The sequence below is a fragment of the Martes martes genome (assembly GCF_963455335.1).
Source record: "Martes martes genome assembly, chromosome: 8".
Lineage (NCBI taxonomy): Eukaryota > Metazoa > Chordata > Mammalia > Carnivora > Mustelidae > Martes > Martes martes.
Window position 1 is genome coordinate 86,361,612 of NC_137895.1, and position 24,627 is coordinate 86,386,238.

Sequence of the window (24,627 nt, forward strand, 5' to 3'; positions counted from 1 at the left end):
CTTAAACAGTCCCATGCGAAACAAGGATGTAGGTACAATGATGTAAAGACAAGATGTACCCTTGCATCGAAGTCTGAAATAGCAAATTTAACTGTGTGATGGAGCTGAAAAAGAATGAGAGATCTATAGCTGTGGACATGGAAAGATCTCTAATGCACACAGCTAACTGAAAAAAGGCAAGCCTCATAACAATTCATACAGTACAGTCCTATTGTTTCGAAGAAAATATGTGTATACCTATGTACATGGGTATGTAAGAGCACAAAAGAGGACCAAAAGGATACATGCTAAATCGTAACAGTGGTGACCTCCAGGAAAGGTTGGGAAGTCAGGGTAAAAGGGGTAAAGGGGGACTTTGGTCTGAATACATCAGTATTAATGAACCTTTTGCAATGATAATACATTTATCCATATGATAAAAACAAATAAAGACCAAATTAACAAAAGAAAGCCAAGTACCAATGTAACCAAAACTATTAACATTTCATAATTTTGTGAGCCTTTACAAGAGCTTGTAATCTCAACACACTTCAAGAGCTTTCTATGAAAATCCATGTTTTAGCCTCTGGCTCCCTGTCTAAGCTCCTCTTCTGCCATGCCCATCCCCATATAAATTCATTACCAGGCATCTCAGGGATGATCTAAAGAACTGTAGTCTAGACTAAGTTTCCACAGTTGTTGAAAAAAGACAAGCTTACTTTGACTTAGTAGCTAATGTTAAAACTGAAAGATGAGGGGAAAGTATACAAGGGACAGCAGAAGGTCCAGGAATACCTTGAAGACTTTGATCTGGCAGCTGGCTGAGTGTAAGTGCTCAGTATATTCCCCGTTTTCATTTTCCTTGAAGGTATCGATTTGTACTCGGAACGGCACTCCCTTTTCTCCTCCATGCTTCCTCATAGTGAACTCTGTGCTAATGCAGTGTACCTATGAGGAATACAGCATCCAGGTTTCAGTACTGCCAGCTAGCCACATCAGTCAACAGTCTTTTGTGAGCAACTAACAGCAAAACCTTTAAAAACACTATGAACACGTATAAAAATAACTTTTATGCTAGGTGCACCTGGCTGGCTCAGTCGGTAGAGCACATGACTCTTAATCTCGGGGGTCATAAGTTTGAGCCCCACATTGGCCATAGAGTTTACTTAAAAATGTCTGTGTAGGGGCGCCTGGGTGGCTCAGTGGGTTAAGCCTCTGCCTTCGGCTCAGGTCATGATCTCAGGGTCGTGGGATCGAGCCCTGCGTCGGGCTCTCTGCTCAGCAGGGAGCCTTCTTCCCCCACCTCCTCTGTCTGCCTCTCTGCCTGCTTGTAATCTCTGTCTGTCAAATAAATAAATAAAATCTTAAAAAAAAAAAGTCTATGTAAATAAGATCTTTTAAAAAAAGACTTTTAGGAGCTTCTGAGTGGCTCAGTTGGTTGAGCACCAGCCTTCAGCTCAGGTTGTGATCCTGGGGTCCTAGGATCGAGTCCCACATTGGGCTCCCTGCTTGCAGGGAGCCTGCTTCTCCCTCTGCCTCTCTCTCTCTCTGTCTCTCATGAATAAATAAATAAAATCTTTTTAAAAAGTTTAGGGGTGGGACGCCTGGGTGGCTCAGTGGGTTAAGCTGCTGCCTTCAGCTCAGGTCATGATCTCAGGGTCCCGGGATCGAGTCCCGCATCTGGCTCTCTACACAGCAGGGAGCCTGCTTCCCTCTCTCCCTCTCTCTCTGCCTGCCTCTCTGTCTACTGTGATCTCTCTCTCTGTCAAATAAATAAATAAACCTTAAAAAAAAAAAAGTTTAGGGGTGCCTCGGTTAAGCTCTGACTCTTGATTTCAGCTCAGGTCGTAATCTCAGGATAGTGAGATCGAGCCCTGTGTTCTGCACTTAATTCAGAGTCTCTTTCTCTTCCTCTCCCTCTGCTCCTCCCCCTGCTTGTGTTTGAGTGCTCTCTCGCTCTAAGAAATAAAATCCTAAAAAAAAATTTTTTTAATTAAAAAAAAACAAAAAACTTTTAGTCTCTTTTTGAGCTTAAAGAATGTATATTCTAATGGAGGAAATAAAGTAACTTAATTATTTATAAATGAAAGTAGGAGAGCCTGTCTGGCTCAGCCAGTTAAGCATCTGCCTTTGGCTCAGGTCATGATCCCAGAGTCCTGGGATCGAGTCCCACACCCAGCTCCCTGCTGAGCAGGGAGCCTGCTTCTCCCTCTCCCTCTGCCATTCCCCCTGCCTGTGTTCTCTGGCTTGCTCTCTGTCAAATAAATAAAATCTTAAAAAAAAAAGGAAAAAAGTAAATATACAGATTCAATGCTAACAAAAGCTACTGGGAGGAACTAAATTCATTAATACAGAGTTAATATAAAAGAGAAATGATTTCTGTTAGTAAAAGTTTCTTGGACTTTAAGGTAGAGTTTAGAAAGCGCAGGCACCATCCATGCTGGGAAAATAGCAGATATGAAAACTCACGGGCAATAGTGGGGAAAGAAAGGTTTGCAAAGGCTTGCTTGCTACTTCATAAAGTGACGACCCTGGTGAATCTGAACAGTGAAACCCTGACTGACCAAATATTAGCTTAGGTAAGTTTTTAATTTCTCTAAGCCTCAAAAACTATTTCTACTCCACAGGATTACTGCTCAAAGTTTTAAATAAAATCACATATACGAATTGTTACTTAACAGAGTGACTATCTAATGGGACATAATAAACTATAGTTTTCTTTACTACCAATAAAAATTTTAAAAGGAGTCTACCCAACAGACATAATTGGATATGTAGAACAAAATTAAAGCATAAAGATGTTCAAAACAACTTTACAGATAATGGAGAAAATTTAGAACAATCTAAATGCTAAATAATAGTGAAGTTATAGTGCATCCAAAGAATGAAATATTATACAGCCATTAGCAAGCTTTTTTTCTTTTGGTTGGTTTGCTTGTTTTTCATTTTATTTTATCATACAAATAAATTGGGAAAGTTTGAAGGGCCATTCAGACACTCCTCATTGCCCTCAGGCAAGTATTGAAGAGTCTGGACTTGACAGTCAGGCTGCAACCCTGTAAAAATTTCAAATTCGATGTGTTCTATCCTTCAAAAAACAAACTGGTAGGGGCACCGGGGTGGCTCAGCAGGTTAAGCAACTGATTTTGGATTTCAGCCCCGGTCATGATCTCAGGGTCCTGGGATGGAGCCCTGCAACAGGCTCTGTGTTCATCGGGGAGTCTGTATGGATTCTCTCTCTCCCTCTCCCTCTGCCCCTCCCTCTGCTCATGCTCATGCACTCTCTCTCTCCTAAATAGATCAATATTTTAAAGGAAGAAAAAGAAGCAAACTGGTAGTAAGAGATGCTCTTCATAACTGGAACCCCATCTGCAATGCCCTACCTGAATAAACACAGATGTCCTCTTTGCCGGGTCCCACAGGAACTCCACAGTATTCAGTTGGGTTGGATTAGCTCTAGGATCGATTATACCAACAGACATTGGGATATCTGGGAAATAAAATGGTAATCACTGAACAGTTCCAAGGGCTACTGGGTTTAAATAAGATAGCATGGGTTGTTTTATTATTGGTCCCTAGTTACCAAGACTTTTATGTATCACACCCTAAACCTCTTTTTGCCAATAAAAGGTTTGATTAGAGCTAAAATTGACCTAAGTACTTTCCTTCTGAGTATCTTTTCTCCATTTTAAAAGGCTTTTAAAATAGGACAATTTAAACAGTTTCCTTTTAACCTGCCAAAATTCTACTTAAAGATAGATTTAGTCTACAGACTAGCTCTAGTGTCATGAAAATTGTAATATAATCTGTTTCACTTACAGTTTTAGGTTTAATGTTACTGACAGAAGTACACTAACAAGACTGCTATAGAAAGATAAAGCGGAGTGTCTGAATAAAGGCAGAAGCATTGTATTACAGAGAGAAGTGGGAAAAATTTAACACAGAGATTGATGCTGGCCTTAAAGTCATCAAATAACCTTGTAACAGAACAACAAATCTGATACTCAAGAAGGAAGCAAAAATGAATGAGCTCTAGTAGAATTTTGCTTTCCACTCTACATAGCATATATTTAAATATCATTTCCTGTCTTCTCCTATTAATATTCCAACTGGGGAGAGAAAGCCAGGCTGATATTTCTGATCATAACTGTGCTATCACTATATTATCGTTTTACTGTCAATCCAAACAACAAGGTGGGTCCAACAGTGGGTCCAACAGTGTTAGTGTATTGGATTTATCCTAAGGGTGATTTATTAAATGAATATCAGGATTATCTGTACAAGAATCAGTGTTTTCTCAGGTAAAATTAGTAGGTACTTAGATTTGTTTAACAACTATGTTTGCTAGTAGGAGATAATGACCAATAAGAGATTAAAGACATGGATACCAGGAATAAAAGTACATTCAGACCATACACTGCATGTATGTTTGTAAAGGAACTTCCCTTAAGCCCTATGATTTAAGAAAAGTAAATTCTACTCTATGTTGCAAAGCAGTAGGGGAAAAAACCTAAACTCCAAATCAAGAGACATAGATTCTAATGTCAGGTCTCTTACTTTAGGTAAAACAAAACCACTAATCTGCCTCTCAGGTATTAGTAAAATATAGAACTTGCAGCATTTGGGGAAAAAACCTGGCCCCTTTTACACACACGCAAAACAAAATATCAGACCCTGAATAGCCAAAACAATCCCGAGAAGTAAAGTTGAAGGTGTCACATTCCCAGATTTCAAAACTTACTACAAAGTTACGTTATCAAAAGAGTGGTACTGACATAATGATGGAGACACAGACAAACAGAACACAAGAGAGAGCCCAGAAATGAGTCTTCACAAACACGGTTGATTGATGGTTGACAAAGTTGCCAAGACCATTCAGTGGGGAAAGAAGAGCTGTTTCAACAAACGGTGCTGGGAAAACTGAATATCCACATACGAGGAATGAAGATGAACTCTTACCTTATACCACATTCAAAAATTAACTAAAAAATGGGTCAAACACCTAAATGCTTGATCTAAGGCCTAAAACTATAAAACTCTTGGCAGAAAACATACCAGGAAAAGTTTCATTGGGTTTTGCAATATTCTTAGCTATGACACCAAAGGCATAGGCAAGGCAATAAAATGATTAAATAAACTGGACTATATCAAAATGTGAAACTTTCATGCATCAAAGGACATTATCAACACAGTGAAAAGACAACCCACACAGAATGGAAGAAAATATTGCAAATCACATATCTGATAATGGGGTTAATATCTAGAATACAGAAGGGATGCCTACAACTCACAACTACACAAGAACAAAACCAACCAATCAGATTCAAAAATGAGGAAAGGATTTGAATATACATTTCTCCAAAGAAAATACATACATGGCCAATAAGCACACAAAAAGATGCCCAACATCACTAATCATTAGAGAAGTGTAAATCAAAACCACAATGAGATAACCACTTCACATCCATTAAGATGGCTACAATACAAAAAAACCCAAAAAACAATAAACAAAAAAACAAAACCAGAAAATAGCACATGTTAGCAAGGAGGTAAAATATTTAGAACCCTTGTTCACTTCTGATGGGATTGTAAAATATGCAGCTGCTATGGAAACAGTATGACAGTTCCCCCCAAAATTCAAAATAGAATTACCATACATGATCTAACAGTCCCATTTCTGGGTATATACCCAAAAGAACTGAAAGCAGAGACTGAAATAAATATCGATATACCTATGTCCATAAACTCCACTATTCACAATAACCAAAAGGTAGAATCAACCCAAATATCTACTAAAGGATGAATGGATAAACAAAATGTGGCACAGATACACAACAGAGTATTATACAGTCTTTAAAAGGAGGAAAATTCTGGGGTGCCTGGGTGGCTCAGTGGGTTAAGCCTATGCCTTTGGCTCAGATCATGATCTCAGGGTCCTGGGATCGAGTCCCACATCAGGCTCTCTGCTTGGCAGGGAGCCTGCTTCCCCCTCTCTCTCTGCCTGCCTCTCTGTCTACTTGTGATCTCTCTCTGTCAAATGAATAAATAAAATCTTAAATAATAATAATAATAATAATAAATAAAAGGAGGAAAATTCTGATGCATACTACTATCTGGCTGAACCGTGAGGATTAGGTTAAACAAAATAAGCCAATCACAAAAATCAAACACTGGATGATTTAATTATATGAGACACCTGGAGTAGTCTCAGTCATATGGACAAAAGGTAGAATGGTGGTGGCCAGGGGCTGGGGAGAAGAGGAATAGGGCATTATTGTTTAATGGGTACAGAGTTTCAGTTTGGGAAGATGAAAAAAGTTCCAGAGATGGATGATAGTGATGGCTACATAATGTGAATACACTTAATGTCACTGAATTATTTACTTCAAAATATTTTATAATGCTAACTTTTATGTTATATATATCTAAAACTAAATTAAAAAAACAGAAAGAAAAATAAAATCACCTTAAAGGAATAGATGCGACTGTTATGGAACTGAAGTGTCTACACTTCCAACTTCAATTCTGGTATGACCATCCCAGTAATTTTTTTATTCTTAGTCAATAACATTTTGGGGTTTGTGCTGATTGAGCCGCTGAGGCACTTTGAATCAACGTAAACATCGAGTAAAGAAAACCAACTCTCAGACCATACCTATAGGCATTTCCTGGGCAAGAGATTCCCTTAACTCACCAATGTCAAGAATTCTATCTCCAGGTCGGTTCCACCTCCAGCCCTCCAGCTGCTGATGTTCAGTGTACTGTAGCCGTCGGTCATGGAACACTACACGGAATATACTCTAGACGGAAGCAACGAAACCAAATGATAATAGGATCCTTTAAAAATCAGTGCTGATAAAGGAAAACTACCAGCAGTCACCTCCAGTTGGTTTCTAGATACAATCTAAAATTATTTTTCTTGAGATTTGTTTCACTCTAAAACCCATCCCATCCCAAACTCTATTTGAGGGTAAATTTTATAATTGCTCAGATATAAACTTTAGAGTTAACTGGTACCATATTTAAAACATCAGTCCTCATGGACTAAGCATAAAGGACTCTTATTGGAAACATTTCTACCTGTCTCTATTGTTACCATGTAATATTCAGCTCAGCTCTTCGGGTGTAGATGAAAAGCTCAGCAAGTTCCCTGCTTGCTAACCCACTACACAGCACTGAGGGTAAGCAGGGGTTGTATCTATCAACTTTCCTTTTGTTATTCTTTCTTTGTAGAGGTGGCTATTAATAGCCTTCCCCCTAACTTTTACCGCAGCTGACCAAATTTCTCTGTTCCAATTGTGCTGTGAATTCAACGCTGTAAGTCTAGACTAAGAAAACTGCTAATTGTCAACAGAACTTCCTGTTTTTCTTGCTACTAGACCACATATCCAAAGAAGACACTGGAGTTTCTCTAAGAATCTGAAGGAGGTCCCTCTATTCCACCCCAAAGAAGTACACTGAACCGGGAGACTACTGGGACATGGAGTAGTAAGCCTTCTGTCTTTGCAACTCTGAAAAGTCCATGTGAATGGAGGGGGCTCACTCTCACTCCAAAGAAATAACAGTTTACCACTCTGCCAGCAAACTATAGTAGCTAAGAGACAGCACCAAGCCCTTTATGGAAACAAAAGAACATGACCCAAAAAGGGTCGGTAAAAGGATATTGTGCAGAGGAATGATTTACTCATTTTCTTTTACCTTCACCAACTTGCCATTAATTTCTGGAAGTTCTCCAAGTTTCCTATTGTCTAGCATACGAATTTCATAAGACTGTCCTGGAAGAAAAAGTAACTGTATATTATATTCATCATAAATTAACTTTGTAAGATTCAGAAAGAATAAAATTCAGCTGGTTGAAATACAAGAGTATAGTATTATTAGTATTAGTAACAACTATAATCCTTAACTATATGCCAGACACAGTGCTAAGTGTTTTCATATGTTATATCATCAGTAGATACAATTCTCAAGAGTATTATCAATCCCATTTTTACAGATAAAGGAATTGAAATACAAAGAGTTTAAGTAACTTGTCCAAAGTCACACAACTGGTAAACAGAATTGGGTAAGGATTAGAAAGAAGGAGGGAGACAGGAACTAAAACTAGGCAAGTACATAGAAGAAGCCACTGATATATATCCAACATGACATAAAAGTGAAAAATCTCTGACATAAGACTTCAACTCTGACAGGTCACACTAGAAAGATGTACTTTTTACCATAAAAGTATACCTAATAAAATATCATCAATCCACCAATTTTCAATAATACTAACAAATAAAGAAGCATCTAACCTTGATTGAGATATGTCAGGGTTTCATCATGGAGTTTCACGGCTGGAGAGGTGGCAGCACAGAGCACATATTGAAAAGGCAGGATTTTATTCTCATTATCAGGGGGCAAACTTGACTCTTCTTGCTTAAAAATGGGCAATGCAAGGACATCACTGAAATACAGCAAACAACTTATGTTAACACCTAACAGTGCTACAAAAGTGGATTTATGTTGAAACACCTGAACTGCAGTTTGGTTTGGAAAACTATGAACATTACTCACTTTGATGCAGTCTCTTCCCAAACACTCAGTTCAGATTACCTGCTGTGCTGTCCCACTCACCACAACAACATGGGCAATGACAGACAGTCACTGCTAAAACAGTTTGGATGGGGGTTCCTAAAAGGCTCTGAAAATTATACACAGAGTTCCAAAATGTCAAGTTAGGACACTCAGTAATGTTTTGTTCTTTGAAGGGCACCAACTGCAGTTATCTCTAGAACCGTATCAGCTAATCTACTCTAGGGACTAAAACAAGACTCAGAATTCCTAGAAGCCACTTGAAAAGGACAAATCAATGACCAGGATATATTTCAAAGTCAGCTTACATTCTGTGAAATACTACTAACGGAAAGTGCTGTGTTTCAGTCCCTCAAAGCCTTAGGCAAATCTTTTTTTTTTTTTTATATTATTTATTTATTTATTTGACAGACAGAGATCACAAGTAGGCAGAGAGGCAGGTAGAGAGAGGAGCGCGGGAAGCAGGCTCCCCGCTGAGCAGAGAGCCCGATGCGGGGCTTGATCCCAGGACCTTGGAATCATGACCTGAGCTGAAGGCAAAGGCTTTAACCCACTGAGCCACCCAGGTGCCCCCAAAGCCTTAGGCAAATCTTAGACAAGATCTCTAGTCTTCACTCCTTCATCTATAAAATGTGAATCACACTTGCTGCCAAGAGTAAATATGTGAGAAAATATTTTGGAAACCAAATGAGACTAAAATTGATGTACAAAGGACTAACAATAATTCTCCCTTATAAACTCTAGCCATGGATTAGTAAGAGAGAATATGCTGGCCCTATCCTGGAGACCTAAACTGTTTGTGATCAACATTTGCCCCACACCAAACTTTATTTTTTATTTTTTTTAAAGATTTTATTTATTTATTTGACAGAGAGAGAGATCACAAGTAGGCAGAGAAGCAGGCAGAGAGAAGGGGGAAGCAGGCTCCCTGCTGAGCAGAGAGCCCGATGTGGGGCTCGATCCCAGGACCCTGAGATCATGACCTGAGCCAAAGGCAGAGGCTTAACCCACTGAGCCACCCAGGCACTCCAGACCAAACTTTAAAAGAATCTTAAAAGATGTACCAAATTAGGGGCACCTGGGTGGCTCAGTCAGTTAAGCATCTGTCTTGGGCTCAGGTCATGGTCCCGGAGTTCTGGGACTCAGTCTTGCATTGGACAACCTGCTTGGCAGGGAGCCTGCTTCATCCCTCTCCCTCTGCTCCCCCTCCTACCAACATGCTCTCTCTCTTGCTCATTCTCCCCCTCAAATAAATAAAATCTTAAAAAAAAAAAGAGGGAGAGAGAGAGAGATGTACCAAATTCATGTACCAAATTTCTAATTATCCCAAGACATGCCACAAAATTCTCAAAATAAAACATATTTTAATTCACTTACAGAATTTGTACCTGTACTCACTACAACAGCTGAAGTTAAAAAGAATGACAACCCAAATGTTGGCAAGGCTGTGGAGCAACCAGAACTCTTATTCTTCACCAGCACAAGTGTAAAATAACACAGCCAATTTAGAAAAAGGATTGGATGTTTCTTAAAAAAGTAAATATCTATCTGCCCTTTGATGCAGCAATTCTACTCACAGGTATTTATCCAAGAGAAAAGGAAATATAAGTCCATTCAAGGCTTGTGCATAAATGCTAATAGCATAAAAGCAAAAACTGGAAAGAATCCAAATGTTTGTAATTAAGAGAATGGAAAGCACAAACTGGTATATTCGTACAATGGAATACCAGTCAGCAAAACGAAGGAATGCAACAACATGTACGCATCTCACAAACATAATATTGAACAAAAGAAGCTAGATACAAAGAATGTATAATGTACGTTCCATTTCTATGATGTTCTAAAACACACAAAGCTAAGAAGAACAGTGGTTTCCTGGCAGAACAGAGATTGACTTGGAAGATATAGACAAGGGAACTTTCTCGGGAGATAAAAATGTTCTATAGAACGCTAAGTGTGTGGGCTACATGGCAATTCTTTCTATGTACCCTCAGTAGTATACATTCTCCCCAGACATTACAGAATCATCACATTCAGGCAAAAGCAACCATTGATAGAAAAATGGCTGAACTCCTATAAATCTTAGAGACATTATAAATTCTTATTGGAAAACAAAATAAGCAGAAAATGTTCTGATTATTGTCCTAACAATCCACATAGAAGTGATAAAAATTTAATGGCATAAATGCTTTAAAAGGGGGGGGGCGCAGTTAGAGAAAAGAAAGAAATTTCTCTTTCTGCTGATGTCTAAATAGCAAGGCTGTATATTATTAGTTGAATCCGGGCACCTGAGATACAAACCAGTTGTTGTTGTTGTTGTTATTTTTAAGATTTTATTTATTTATTTGACAGAGAGAGAGATCACAAGTAGGCAGAGAGGCAGGCAGAAAGAGAGGAAGGGAAGCAGGCTCCCCGCTGAGCAGAGAGCCCAATGTGGGGCTTGATCCCAGGACCCTAGTATCATGACCTGAGCCTAAGGCAGAGCCCAATGAGCCACGCAGGCACCCCAATACAAACCAGTTTTAATGAAACCCAGGTTTCTTACTGGTAAAAAGTATTTCAAAGGCTAGAAAAACAAAGGGTGCTTTCCTCTCCCTGAGGTCTAGAGGTACGTGCTTTGCTCAAAGGGTTGGAGTTGAGTGGAGAAGGTGAAGAATTCTTCTTTCTGTCTATATTAATGTCAGGCAAAATATACTACAGATCCCTGGAGACTATATAAAACCGAAGAAGCACTGGGTTTTCTAGCAAAGGACTTCAACCCAGTTCTTCCACTTCTCAAAATCAGGAAGCTACCCATGTTCCCACAACAAACAGTATAGAAAATAAGGCAGTACACTGCAAAACTTCAGAACCATGATGCTGGTCTTTGGGAGACTCTGTTGCTTATCATTCTCAACAAGTATCTGGATACACCATTCTCAAATACACCACATCTGAAGATTAGTGAAGATTATCAGGAATCAAGGCAAATCGGATTTTGCAACATAGCAACAGCTCAACCTTTTAGAATGTAGGGTGGTTTTTTCCTTTTCTTCTCAAATATTACTGCCTAGCAAGGTTAATACATAGCAAGAGTCCCTAGTTTTCTCAATATAATGTGGCTTTACACCTAATCCCTCATGACTAAGCAATTTGATGCTGAAATTCGAAAACTGATTCTAAAAGTTACATCTAAAATTAACTCAAAACAGCCAAACCAAATACACAAAACTGTATTTTCTCATCAGAGATTTTAAGATCCAAAAGCCTCAAATATATTTTAATTACTCATGTTCTTGCTACACATTTCTTCTACTCTGCTGTGGGAGCAAGAGTACCATTCAGTTCCACATTCCTAGAGATGGAGGCTGATGGTCACTGGTGAGCACTGTTCTAGGACCCTGTCTATAGCAAAAACAGTAACAGATTAAGTAAGCAACAATTTTAGAAATATAGACATCTGCTCCTTCTTAGAAGTAAACTGAGCATTGGTTAGGAAAACCCACTCTGAGTTGTGGAGCCCAAGTAGTTGGTACCAATGTATAATTTAGCATGTTACTACATTCTCCAGTTGCTTCATGTACTTTTTTAAAGTAATCTCTGCACCCAGTGGGGCTTGAACTCGTGACCTCAAGATGAAGAGTTGCATGCTACAATGACTGAGCCAGCCAGTCGCCCCTGCTTCATTTCATGTATTTAATTCATTCCAATGAAACGTAAGCTATCGGAAGGAGTAAATTCTCTTTTCTGTGCTTAGTAAATATTGGTTGATGTGATTTATATTTTTGTTTGCATTCTCCAGAATACTCAGCACATTTCTGCAGTCTGACATCTGATCAAACATTTGGATACGGAAATCTCACCTGATAAAAAGATAAGTTGTGTATATGTTAAAAATGTGCATTGCTAGGTGGAAATTCACACCAAGAGTGGAAACAGCAGAAAGCATCTAAGTGGAAGTAACAGAGGAACAGAAGCAAGAACTGGAGTGATACTTCCTGTATGTAACTGGGATTCCATAAAGAGTTGCTTCATGGTCTCCTGAGGCATAAACTACTCTTTTGAGATAAGACAGCCTCTACATGGTCTGTACGAATTCACGACTATGCTTTATTTAATCTTCTCCCTCAGGCCTACCATCTGCTGAATCTCCTCTTCTAGAGAGCCTAAGAGGGGAGAGGGAAAGGTTTGATGAGCTCTTCCTTGAGCAAGAGAAGCAAGTAGACAGGTTGTCCAAAGCATCAAAGAAAATTAGAAACTAACTTGGCATAATATGAGGTCCCAAACTTCTAACTTCCCTATTTACGCCCTCATTTAGACTCCATCATAATGAAAACATCTGAAGCAAAACACAAAATACCCCTATGACAGTCCTACTGGGAAAGGGCAAGAACTACAGACTACTCATAGGCCAGCTTCAAGAGAAAAAAAAAAAAAAAAGTCCAGTAAAAAACTAGTCAGAACACCTTGAAAGGAGAGAGGAAAGCAGACTGATTTCAGGGATTTGTGGGAAGGCTGGCAGGGCAGATCAGGGACCTGGGAAGAAGAGATGGTCCCGCAAGTCTTAACACAAAGCCAGTGAGATGTCCTTATGACTGAGAAATGGTAAAATAAGAGGACTTTCTGGTAGGAGCCCTCTGTCACAAAAAGTAATAAAAGATTCCTACTATCTGAACATCTGCTGAAAAATCTCATTCAACTAAAAAGCAGCATATATTTTAAAAATTGCCTTGCTGGGGTCCCTGGGTGGCTCAGTTGCTTAAGTGTATGACTCTTGGTTTCATGAGACTGAGCACTACAATGGGCTTTGCATCCATGGGTATGGAGCCTGCCTGGGATTCTCTCTCTCTCTCCCTCCTTCTGCCATCTCTCCTCCCTAAAAAAATCTGCCTTGGAGCGCCTGGGTGCCTCAGTCAGTTAAGTGGCTGATTCTTTTTTTTTTTTTTAAAGATTTTATTTATTTATTTGACAGAGAGAGAGATCACAAGTAGGCAGAGAGGCAGGCAGAGAGAGAGGAAGGGAAGCAGGCTCCCCACTGAGCAGAAAGCCTGATGCGGGGCTCGATCCTAGGACCCTGAGATCATGACCTGAGCTGAAGGCAGAGGCTTAACCCACTGAGCCACACAGGCGCCCCAAGTGGGTGATTCTTGATTTTGGCTCCGGTCATGATCTCAGGGTTGTAAGATCAAGCCCCACATTGGGCTCCAGGCTCAGCAGGGAATCTGCTTCTCTCCCTCCCTCTCTTCCTCTGCCTCTTCCACTGCAGTGGGATGCTCTCCCTAAAATAAATCAAGAAATCTATAAATCTTTTTTTATCTTTTTAATTTATTTATAATAAATCTTTTTTAAATTGCCTTGTTAATTATTCTATCACCCAGAAGGCAGAAGAAATGAGTAGAATTTTAATTTTGAACTGAATTTGACCAAGAAGAAACTGCTCAGAAAAGAGGAAATGGTGGGAACCTGAAAAGGAAGCAGCTAAGCCAGATAGGTAAAAAGAACAAAGAACACAGCCAGGTGTGGTTCCTAGTGTCTAAGAGAACAGGCTTCAAAAAACAATGACAGCATGACCCAAGCCTGAAATGTTGCCAATCTCACATTATCTGAGATAGAGGGAAAAAAGTGGGGAGGTACCTAAAGAAACTAAATGGAAAGCTCACTGTCAGCTCAGAATTAGAAGGACGCACCCCCAAAAAATACATATAAAAGGAAAGAAACTATTTAAAAAAAATGGCACTGACCTATAAGAAGCTTGAGCTGAAACCCAGAATATGCTGAGATTTACAAAAAGTATCAAGAAGGCACAGGTCTACTCTTTGATGTAAATAGTGTACTACTGATTAAAACACTAACATATTAATAATGAGTATTTGGGCAGGACACAGGGAGCACTAGGAGCTATAACCAAACTAACTCATTTTCTTTTTTTAAATATAGTATGACCTGTAAACATAAATACTTCTGGATTTCCAAGGTGAAAAATACGAATTTTGTAATAGTTAATTGGCTTCATAGATCACTATGTAACCATAACTAAAGAGTACAGGTAAGTCCAGAAGGTTTAGTGGTACGTCACAGGACCCCAGAGAAACTGTCCTCTCCAACATTTTTTAAAATGACTTGGGGGTTTCTGGGTGGCTCAGTCAGTTTAGTGTCTGCCTTCAGCTCAGGTCCTGATCCCATCAGGCTCCCTGCTCAGTGGGGAGTCTGTTTCTCCTTCTCCCTCTCCCACTCCCCCTGCTTGTGCTCTCTCTCCCTCTCTCTCTCAAATAAATAAAATCTTATGACTTGGATGAGGACACTGAAGAGGATGATGATCAAATATGTAAATGATAGGATGCGAAAGCAAATATCCTGTATGACAGAATCAACTTTTAAAGCAGGTCTAGGGGCACCTGGGTGGCTCAATAGGTTAAACCTCTGCCTTTGGCTCGGGTCATGCTCCCTCCCGAGGTCCTGGGATCGACGCCGTACAGGACTCCCTACTCTGCGGGGAATCTGTTTCTCCCTCTCCCTCTGTGTCCCTGCCCCTACTTGTGCGCTCTCTCTCTCGCTCTATCTCAAATAAATAAAAAGTCTTTAAAAAAAAAAAAGTAATTCTCGGGGCACCTGGGTGGCTCAGTGGGTTAAGCCTCTGCCTTCAGCTCAGGTCATGATCTCAGGGTCCTGGGATCAAGTCCTGCGTCGGGCTCTCTGCTCAGCGGGGACCCTGCTTCCCTCCCTCTCTGCCTCTCTGCCTACTTGTGATCTCGCTCTTTCTCTGTCAAATAAATAAATAAAAGCTTAAAAAAAAAAGTAATTCTAGTTGGCTGGAACAGGAGGCTAAATCTAAGGAGGTAAGATTTAGTAAGGATGAATATAATGTCATGCACTTAGAACTAAAAACAGCAAAATGGGCCAATATATGTGAGATAGACTAGGGCTTTTACAAAATCTATTTCAATGAGACAAATGGCATAACATGGCTGCCAAAACTGCTGATAGCAGGTTTCATTAAAAACAAAGTCTGATAAAGGAAATGACATTCATCTCTATGCAAATCCGATTACACTTGAGTACTGTGCTTAGTTCTGAGTGTGAAACTTTAAAAAAAGAGGACTTTAAGGCATACCTGGTTGGCTCAGTCAGTTAAGTGTCTGACTGCTGGTTTTGTCTCAGGTCATGATCTAGCCCCGAGCTCTCTGCACTTAGCATGGAACCTGCCTGTACCTCTTCTTCTACTCTTCCCCCGATTTCTCTCTCTCTTATTAATAAAAATAAAATCCTAAAAAAAAAAGAGAGAGAGAGAGAGAGAGAGGACTTTAAAAGTGGCTCAGTGGGTTAAGCCTCTGCCTTCAGCTCAGGTCATGATCTCAGGGTCCTGGGATAGAGTCCTGCATTGGGCTCTCTGCTCAGCAGGGAGTCGGCTTCCTCCTCTCTCTCCGCCTGCCTCTCTGCCTACTTGTGATTTCTCTCTGTGTGTGTCAAATAAATAAAAATCTTAAAAAAAAAAAATCTAAGAAAAGAACGAGGGGACATAGAGTCATGCCATTTTAAGAGTAAGTAAAGGAAATGAGGATGTTTGTCTAAAGCAAAGTCTTGTTAGGTCTGCTCCATAAAGAGACTTAATCATCAGTTCAGGGTTGGACAACTTGACCTTTTAAAAAAAATGTCCTTCAAATCAATTCTATTATTTTATTACTCTAAAAAGAATAACTGTTTTGAGGCTGTTTGGGTTTTAGAAGCTGCACCGGGATAAGCTTAGGGATCCTACGGGTTATTACAAAGTACTAATTGGTATACAGTAGCCTCTAGTAGACAGGAAATCTCACTATTTCCCTGTGATTATAGTCCAACACAGATTCTACAGCATCTGCTATACAAGGCAGCAGTTGAATGGTAACTATACAAGCCTATATGCTGGCTAGACCAACTGGCTTGTAAACCTGTCTATACATTTTTGTTTTGTTTTGTTTTGTTTTTTGTTTGAATTTCATTTTGACCCTTGTGTATTTGCCATGACAAAACAAGGTCTAAATGAATCATCATAATGGCATGGACAACACCTAGGCATGCAAACTCTTCTGCATACCAAATCCAAAAGACTCATCGCTGTAACTTTCTTTAGCAACAGACAATCTCTAACAATGGTATTCCCCAGACGCTTGGGTGGCTAAGTGTTAAGCACCTGCCTTTGGCTCAGGTCATGATCTCAGGGTCTTGGGATCAAGTCTGGCACCTGACTCCTTACTCAGTGAGGAGCCTACTTCTCCCTCTGCCTGCTACTCCCCCTGCTTGTGCTCTCTCTCTCTGACAAACAAAATCTTTAAAAAACAAATGGTATTCTCATTTAAAGTCAAAACATACAAAGGTTTTGAATCCTTAGAAAAAGCCCCCATCTTATTTAGCCAAAGATGATTCTAATGAACTATGCTCTCAGAGTACACTCTTCTGGGGTACCCAGGTGGCTCAGTTGGTTAAGTGTCTGCTTTTGGCTCAAGTCATGATCCCAGGGTCCTGGGATAGAGCTCCACATTAGGCTCCCTGCTCCGTGGGAGTCTGCTTCTCTTTCTCCCTCTCCCTCTGCAGCTTCCCTGGCTTGTCCTCTCTCACTCTCTCTGTCAAATAAATAAATAAAAATCTTAAAAAAAAAAAAAAGAATACATTCTTCTAAACTATGTAGGAACTAGCTGTTAAGTAGAATACAAGTTTCCTGAGGTACTGGTAACTCCCTTTTTAAAAAGAAAACTTCAATTTTTCATTCAAATATTTATTATCTATTAGTCCCAGATAACTATTCTAAGTATTAAAACTACATATCAATTTTTTAAAATGTAATTATTTTCCTTCTTTCTTCTTTTATTCCCCCTTCCTTTGGTCTTCCATGTTTCAGTAATAGGCAATGAGTGGTACAAACTTTGAGTCCCTGCAACACTTTTAATGCAAAGTTTATGACATCATCAATTCCCCATCCCGTACTCACTGCTCCCTAACCAATTTACTAAGTTCTTTTTCATTTATGCTTAACTTACACCTAAATAGTTGCTAGACAGTTCCTATCTATAGCAGAGCAAATGCTGAACAGAGCGTGGGGGAGAAATGAAAATAAATGAAATCTAGATGATCCAAATGTAGCCTTGTTTTTGTTGCTGTTATTGTTGGTGGGGTGGGTTTTTTTTTTTTTTTTTAAGCTGGGCGGGGTAGAGGGGGAGGGAGAGAGAGAATCTTTTTTAAGATTTTATGTATTTATTTTGAGAAAGAGAGCACATGCACCCACACTTGAGCAGAAGGGAGAGGGAGGGAAAGAATCCCAAGCAGGCTCCACACTGAGCTTGGAGCCAGACTCTAGGGGTCAGTCTTAGGACTGACTTAGGACTGACTTAGGACTGACTTGGGACCCAAGCAGAAATCAAGAGTCCGACGCTTAATAGACTGAGCCACCCAGGCATCCCGGTAGTAACCTTTAAGGATAGTCAGCTTCCACTTTTGTGTTTTGGGGAATCTTCTTGAATGATTTCACTCATATCTAGAACCTAAAAAACAAATGAATAAACCAACAAAAAAGCAGAATCAGACCTATAGAGAACAAATGGATGGCTGCCAGAGGCTGAAGAGGGGGAGGGAGGTAGATAGGCAAAATGGGTGAAGAGGAGTGGGAGATACAGGCTTCCAGTTATGGAAAGAATAAGTCACAGGAATAAAGGCACAGCACAGGGAATACAGTCAGTAATATTGTAACAGTGTTGTATGGTGACGGATGGTAGCTACACTTGGGGGGGCACAGCATAACATACAGAGTTGAGTCATTGCATTATACACCCGAAACTAATGTAACACTGTATGTCAATTATACTCAAACTTCAAAACTTTAAATAATAAATAAATAAATAAAACAAGTTAATGCTATAAAAACTACACTGCCAATGAAGCACACTTATTTTCACTCTTCTGGGAAAGAAACAGTAGTAAAGAATTTGAACAATATGGTCAGATCCAAGGAATAAGCAACTGGGTAAAAAAAAAAACAAAAGAAAGTGAGAGACAGTAAGAGAAAAAGAGAGAAAATAAATGTGTATAATAATCAGTCTGCCCCATTATGAGAATGATAGGACAGCCACCTCTTTTCCTCCATCTTTTCCACATGCTCTCGTCCTATGGCTTTCGATTTCTTTTCTTTTTTCTTTTTTAAAGTATTTTATTTATTTATTTGTCAGAAAGAGACAGAGAGAGCACGGGCATGCATGCACACAAGCAGGAGGAGAAGTAGTCAGAGGGAGAAGCAGGCTCCCTCCCTCCTTGCTCTGCAGGGAGCCTGATGTGGGACTTGATCCCAGAACCCCAGGATCACCACCTGGACCAAAGGCAGATGCTTAACTGAGGCACCCAGGTATCCCTCAAATTTGTCTGAAAACCATTTATATTAAATAAGTCATTTAGGGGTGGGGGACAGAGGAAAAGGTAGAGAGAGAATCTTAAGCAGGCCTGAAGTGGAACTCGGTCTCACAATCCTGAGACCATGACCTGAGGCGAAATCAAGAGTTGATGCCTAACTGAGTCACCCTGACACCGCAAGTAAGTCTATTTTTTTTTTTAAATTATTTATGTATTTATTTGACAGGCAGAGATGACAAGCAGGCAGAGAGGCAGGCAGAGAGAGAGGGGGGAAGGAGGCTCCCTGCTGAGCAGAGAGCCAGATGCGGGGCTACATCCTAGGACCCTGGGATCATGACCTGAGCTGAAGGCAGAGGCTTTAACTCACTGAGCCACCCAGGCGCCCCACCAAGTAAGTCATTTTTATATTACGACCCAGTACATGTGTCTACAGAACTGAAACAAGTTTCACAAAATAACTTATTAATGTTAGTATTTTCTTTTTTTTTTTTTAAAGATTTTATTTATTTATTTGTCAGAGAGATAGAGAGAGTACAGGCAGGTAGAGTGGCAGGCAGAGGCAGAGGGAGAAGCAGGCTCCCTGTAGAGCAAGGAGCCCGATGCAGGACTCGATCCCAGGATGCCGGGATCATGACCCGAGCTGAAGGCAGCCGCTTAACCAACTGAGCCACCCAGGTATCCCAATGTTAGTATTTTCTATTTGACTTCATTTTTTAAACTGTTGACCACAACCAGCAGTTTGAAAAACACTGCTGCTCATCTTTTCCCAACTCTGCACTAAAGGGGCACCTGGGTGGCTCAGTTGGTTAAGCATCCGCCTTTAGCTTAGGTCATGATCCCAGCTTCCTGGGACTGAGCCCTGCATCGGGCTCCCTGCTCTGCGGGCAGCTTCTCCCACTCCCCCTGCTTGTGCTCTCTCTTTCTCTGTCAAATAAATAAGTAAAATCTTAAAAAACAATACTTTGCACTACATTAAATTATTTTGCAGTCCCTTTATCAGTATTCAAAAAACGAATATGGGGTACCTGGGTGGCTCAGTCAGTTAAGCATCTGCTCAGGTCATGGTATGAGGGTCCTGGGATTGAGCCCTGAGTCGGGTACCTGCCAGTGGGGAGTCTGCTTCTGCCTCGCCCTCTGCGAGCCCCCCACTACTGGTGTGCTCTCTCTCAAATAAAAAAGTCTTTCCCTTTTTTTTTTCTTTTTTTGGTGGACAGCAAAGCAAGGTTTATTGAGCGGTAGTAAAGTGATAGTACAAAGCTCCCGAGGAGGTAGGGGACCCGAGAGGGTTCCCCTAAATTAAAAAATCTTTAAAAAAAAACTAAAAAACTAACACAATAAAAGACAAATCTTTCAGATCAAGTTGTCATTCAGCTACTTAACAACAGGGATACTGGGGCGCCTCAGTGGCTCAGTGGGTTAAGCCTCTGCCTTCTCCTCAGGTCATGATCCCAGGGTCCTGGGATCAAGCACCACATCGGGCTCTCTGCTCAGCAGGGAGCCTGCTTCCCCCCACCACCCCCCCTCTGCCTCTGCCTGCCTCTCTGCCTACTTGTGATCTCTGTCTCTGTCAAATAAATAAATAAAATCTTAAAAAAAAAAAAAGAACAGGGGTATTATCTACTCTAGGAGATAATTAAACATTTACAGACTCACACAGACAGTAAACACAGACGGTATTCAACGGAAAAGTAACTCTTCCTCAACTCATTCTCATTAGTTCCCCTTAGCTCTCTCATTTTTAAACTCCTATACACGTAACTCTCCACCGCAAAGCAACAGAGAGCACAGCCAAATGCTCTTAGGCCAGCATGTTTGCACCGAAAGCTGTCTTAAAAACTATAATCCCCATTCCTGCTTTTTAAGTCAGAAAATATTTGTAAGTAAAATAGTAGTCAGGTCATTTTCTGCCATAACTTGTAGACTGAATTACTAAATTAAAGGAGTCAGGTCTGTATGGAAGTATGTAAGTATCAGTGGCTGTTAACCTTGGGTGAATTTTAACAATCCTGGAGTCCTAGGATGGAGTCCCAGGATGGAGTCCCGAATGGGGCTCTTAGCTTCATGGGGAGTCTTTTTCTCCCTCTGACCTTCTCCTCTCTCATGCTCCCTCTCACTGTCTCTCTCTCTCTCAAATAAATAAATAAAATCTTAAAATAATTAATTAAATTAAATAAATTTTTAAATAAATTTTTTTTAAAAGATTTTATTTATTTATTTGACAGACATCACAAGTAGGCAGAGAGGCAGGCAGAAAGAGAGGAGAAAGCAGGCTCTCCACGGAGCGGAGAGCCCGATGCGGGGTTCGATCCCAGGACCCTGGGATCACGACCTGAGCCGAAGGCAGAGGCTTTAACCCACTGAGCCACCCAGGCGCCCCAATTTTTAAATAAATTTTTAAAAATTAAATAAATAAAATCTTAAAAACAAAAACAAAAAAACAAACAATGGCGGGGGTGAGCAGTGGTTTAAACACCTTTCCAGGCCAGATCCTGGGCCAATTAAATCAGAAGGGGCAGGAGGAACTGTGAGCTTAATTACTAAGTGCTATGTCTTAATAAGCCAGGGTAATGGGTGTGATCACTGTCATTTTAAGATGACCACCTCTCTATACCAAAATCTGATTTTACAGAGGTCCTCAGTGAGCCATCTTGAAACAGTATCTCTAAGGGAAAGGGAGTTTGTTCAAGTCTGTGCATATGTATCATCAAATCCAACTACTAGGGGGAAAACACTCAGCTTGACATTGAATCACTAAATCTCTTCAATCTCTCTCTCTTTTTTTAAATTTATTCAGCAAATAGTCTTTGAGCACCTACTGTATTCTGGGCCTATTTTAGGTGTCAGGGATAGAACAGTAATCGAGTTGCAGATGAGGTCCCCTTATACAGTACTGCATCACTGTCTTAAGTTGCTATCTCTGCACAGCAATGAATCATACTGCATTATTCTGTAAATACCTACTGCTTTCCTACATTCCAGTTCATTGTCCTTACAGTATTACAAATACTCAAGTAAGCATAAGTGAATCCTTTTAAAATATAGAGCAAAAATGATATAACTCAAGAAGGCTTAGTATATCTCTAGCAGGTGTTTTATACAGCTCTGCCCTGAGTAGCGTAACCCCATTACACCCTTCCAACTTCAAACCTGGAGTACAGACTGTCTAGCGAGTAGGACATTAAAATGCTAAGTCAGCAGTAGATAAAAACACCATTTCCAGATTTTATGCTGATACTGTCCCTGATAGAGAGATTGGTCATCTGACAAGTCTTTCTTTAGAAACAGTATTTCTAGAACTTTTTCTAGATCTCCATACGGGGCTTACTGTTCTTTAAGCATTTTAAGAAGTACTCCTAGCTATGAACCACTCTGTTTTTTCAGCACAGTTATGAGAGACCAGCGGTTTGAAAGTTGTCATTCATGATGTATATCTAAAAGTTTACCCCAAAATGAAGCGAATTTCTCTCCCTCCACCCCAGTCTCTGAATCTTCCTCATTTCTACTCCACTGAATTATTTGCCAATTATGACTTATTTATACTTCTGTAAGCAATGTGCTTTTTATTTTCCTTTAGCCTAGGAAGTCACTAAAAATTTCTCACTTCAAACCTGTCTGCAACCTTACTTATTTTGGAAGCTGAAAAATATCTGACCAATGTCAGATACAGATCCACTTCCATAAAATTCGTAACATATTACAAGTTTTATCAAAGAAATCTGAATCAGCAAAGCCCTACCTCAGGAGATTTGCCAGATATAGGCCTGCCTTCTCAGTTTTTTTCCTACATTACAGGATTAGCTCTTAAGAGCCTATAATCTCATTAAGACACTGCTAATTGAAAACATCACCTGTGGCATCATTAGTACCAGGCTCTTTTATTAAATTTGAAATTACAGACTCTTCCCATTAGGTGATGAACGGCAAGCTGCAACAGTATTTATGGGTTATATATTCCAAAAATCTAACACTTTTGATACAGAAAGTGGAACTCCTGTTTCAGTATTCAAAATCTGCTATCTACCATCATAGTAAGGGCTACAAGGGACCAAGGGAAACCACACTTAGACCCAGACCCTTATGGTGCTGAGCCTCAAAACCTCTTTTTGGGTCCAAATGTCTACCAGTTTTCTTTCTCCCTCCTCCAGTTCAGCTTCCCTCCCTCTTCATGGGCAAGCCTCACTCACCACCTATCTTTTGGGGTTCTTCTGCCTTGCTCATTCCATTCCCACTACCAAGCCTAACTTCAAAGTCCCCTAATCTTCCTCGCCTCCCATTCCACCCTACAGTGAAAGATAAGCATGGATTTTTTTGTTTTCAAGGCTTTAACTACTAATGACTTCTGGGAAAATCCTAAAACTACCAGAGCATGAGTCCTAGGAAATGGTAGAAAGGCTTGAGCTATCGCTCTCCCCTTCATGTTCACAGCGGTAAGATGTACGAAAACTGTTCTTTCTTCAGACCATACTTTTGATGAAAGCCCAGTATTCTAAAATGGCCAGCACTCCCTGGAGGTATCTCAAATTAGGCCTGGTGATGTAATCAAAGCGTAACTGTTATTTGCTCCCTTTCTTTTACGGATAGTAGTTAAACGAGAGTAATTTGCATTTCTAAAGATACGTAGAGCACAAGATACCCAGTTCACTAGGCTTCAACCCTTCTCAGGAATGATAACTAGCTTTTTATCATTATCCTCCACCTGCCATTAGAATAACCTTCAAAAATGTAAAGCTAAAATGTCAGTACTCTGTTTACAACTCTTCATCACTTCCCTGAGAAATCGTGATAAAACACCAGCTCCTTGACTGGGCTCCCAAGGTCTTTCCGAAATGGACCCAGTTTACCTTTTCATGTCTCATCTCTCATTATACATCCCGCGTCTCTGTTCCCCTTTTAAAAGTTGCAGCCAACAAACTGTAGCTCCTTTCCCTTGTTCTCCTTCACTCTCCCTCAGATATTGCCACAGATTTTTTTTTTTTTACACATAAATTCACATTTAACCCATATAATAACGCTGTGGGGCAGGAGGAACTGCCTCCCTCTCCCTGTTTGCCAGTTGAAGAAACTGAGACTCAAGTAATATGAGATGTCAAAAATTCGCCAAAGGTTACACAGCTCATGAAGAGCAGATACAAATCCAAGGTTATGCATCCATTCATTCAATAAATACTTCTGTGAGCACCTCTATGCCTGGCTGGCACTGTTTCATGCAGTGGGGAAACAGTAAACAAATTCTATCCACATTTTGTCCTTTATTATTACTCAATGACTGGCATAAAGCAGCACCTGTTCAAAATATTCCTGGGAGCAGGGCACCTGGGTGGCTCACTCCATTAAGCCTCCAACTCTTGATTTTGGTGCAGGTCATGCCTGATCTCAGGTTGTGAGATCCTGCCCCCCTCCCCCCGGAGCTCATTAATTCTCACACATTTATGGGGCGCCTGTGTGGCTCAGTGGGTTAAAGCCTCTTCCTTTGGGTCAGGTCATGATCCCAGGGTCCTGGGATCCAGCCCCGAATCTGGCTCTCTGCTCAGCAGGGAGCCTGCTTCCCTTCCCCTCTCTCTGCCTGCCTCTCTGCCTACTTGTGATCTGTCAAATAAATACTTAAAATCTTTAAAAAAAAAAAAAAATCACCGGGTACCTGGGTGGCTCAGTGGGTTAAGCCTCTGTCTTCAGCTCAGGTCATGATCTCAGGGTCCTGGGATCGAGCCCCGCATCGGGCTCTCT

The 24,627-nt window shown here is 40.4% G+C and overlaps 1 protein-coding gene across 2 annotated transcripts in view; it reads right to left on the bottom strand.

Moving 5' to 3' along the window:
* TFCP2 (transcription factor CP2) overlaps positions 1-24,627 on the bottom strand; it is a 58,230-nt gene that overhangs the window by 11,219 nt on the left and 22,384 nt on the right. For both annotated transcript variants that reach the window (XM_080811718.1, XM_080811717.1), the window contains exons 2-6: positions 8,274-8,425; positions 7,678-7,754; positions 6,674-6,779; positions 3,363-3,469; positions 775-927 (exon numbers count right to left, since the gene is read on the bottom strand). In XM_080811718.1, coding sequence (XP_080667844.1) covers positions 775-927; positions 3,363-3,469; positions 6,674-6,779; positions 7,678-7,754; positions 8,274-8,425 — 595 coding nt within the window. The remainder of the gene's footprint in view (positions 1-774; positions 928-3,362; positions 3,470-6,673; positions 6,780-7,677; positions 7,755-8,273; positions 8,426-24,627) is intronic.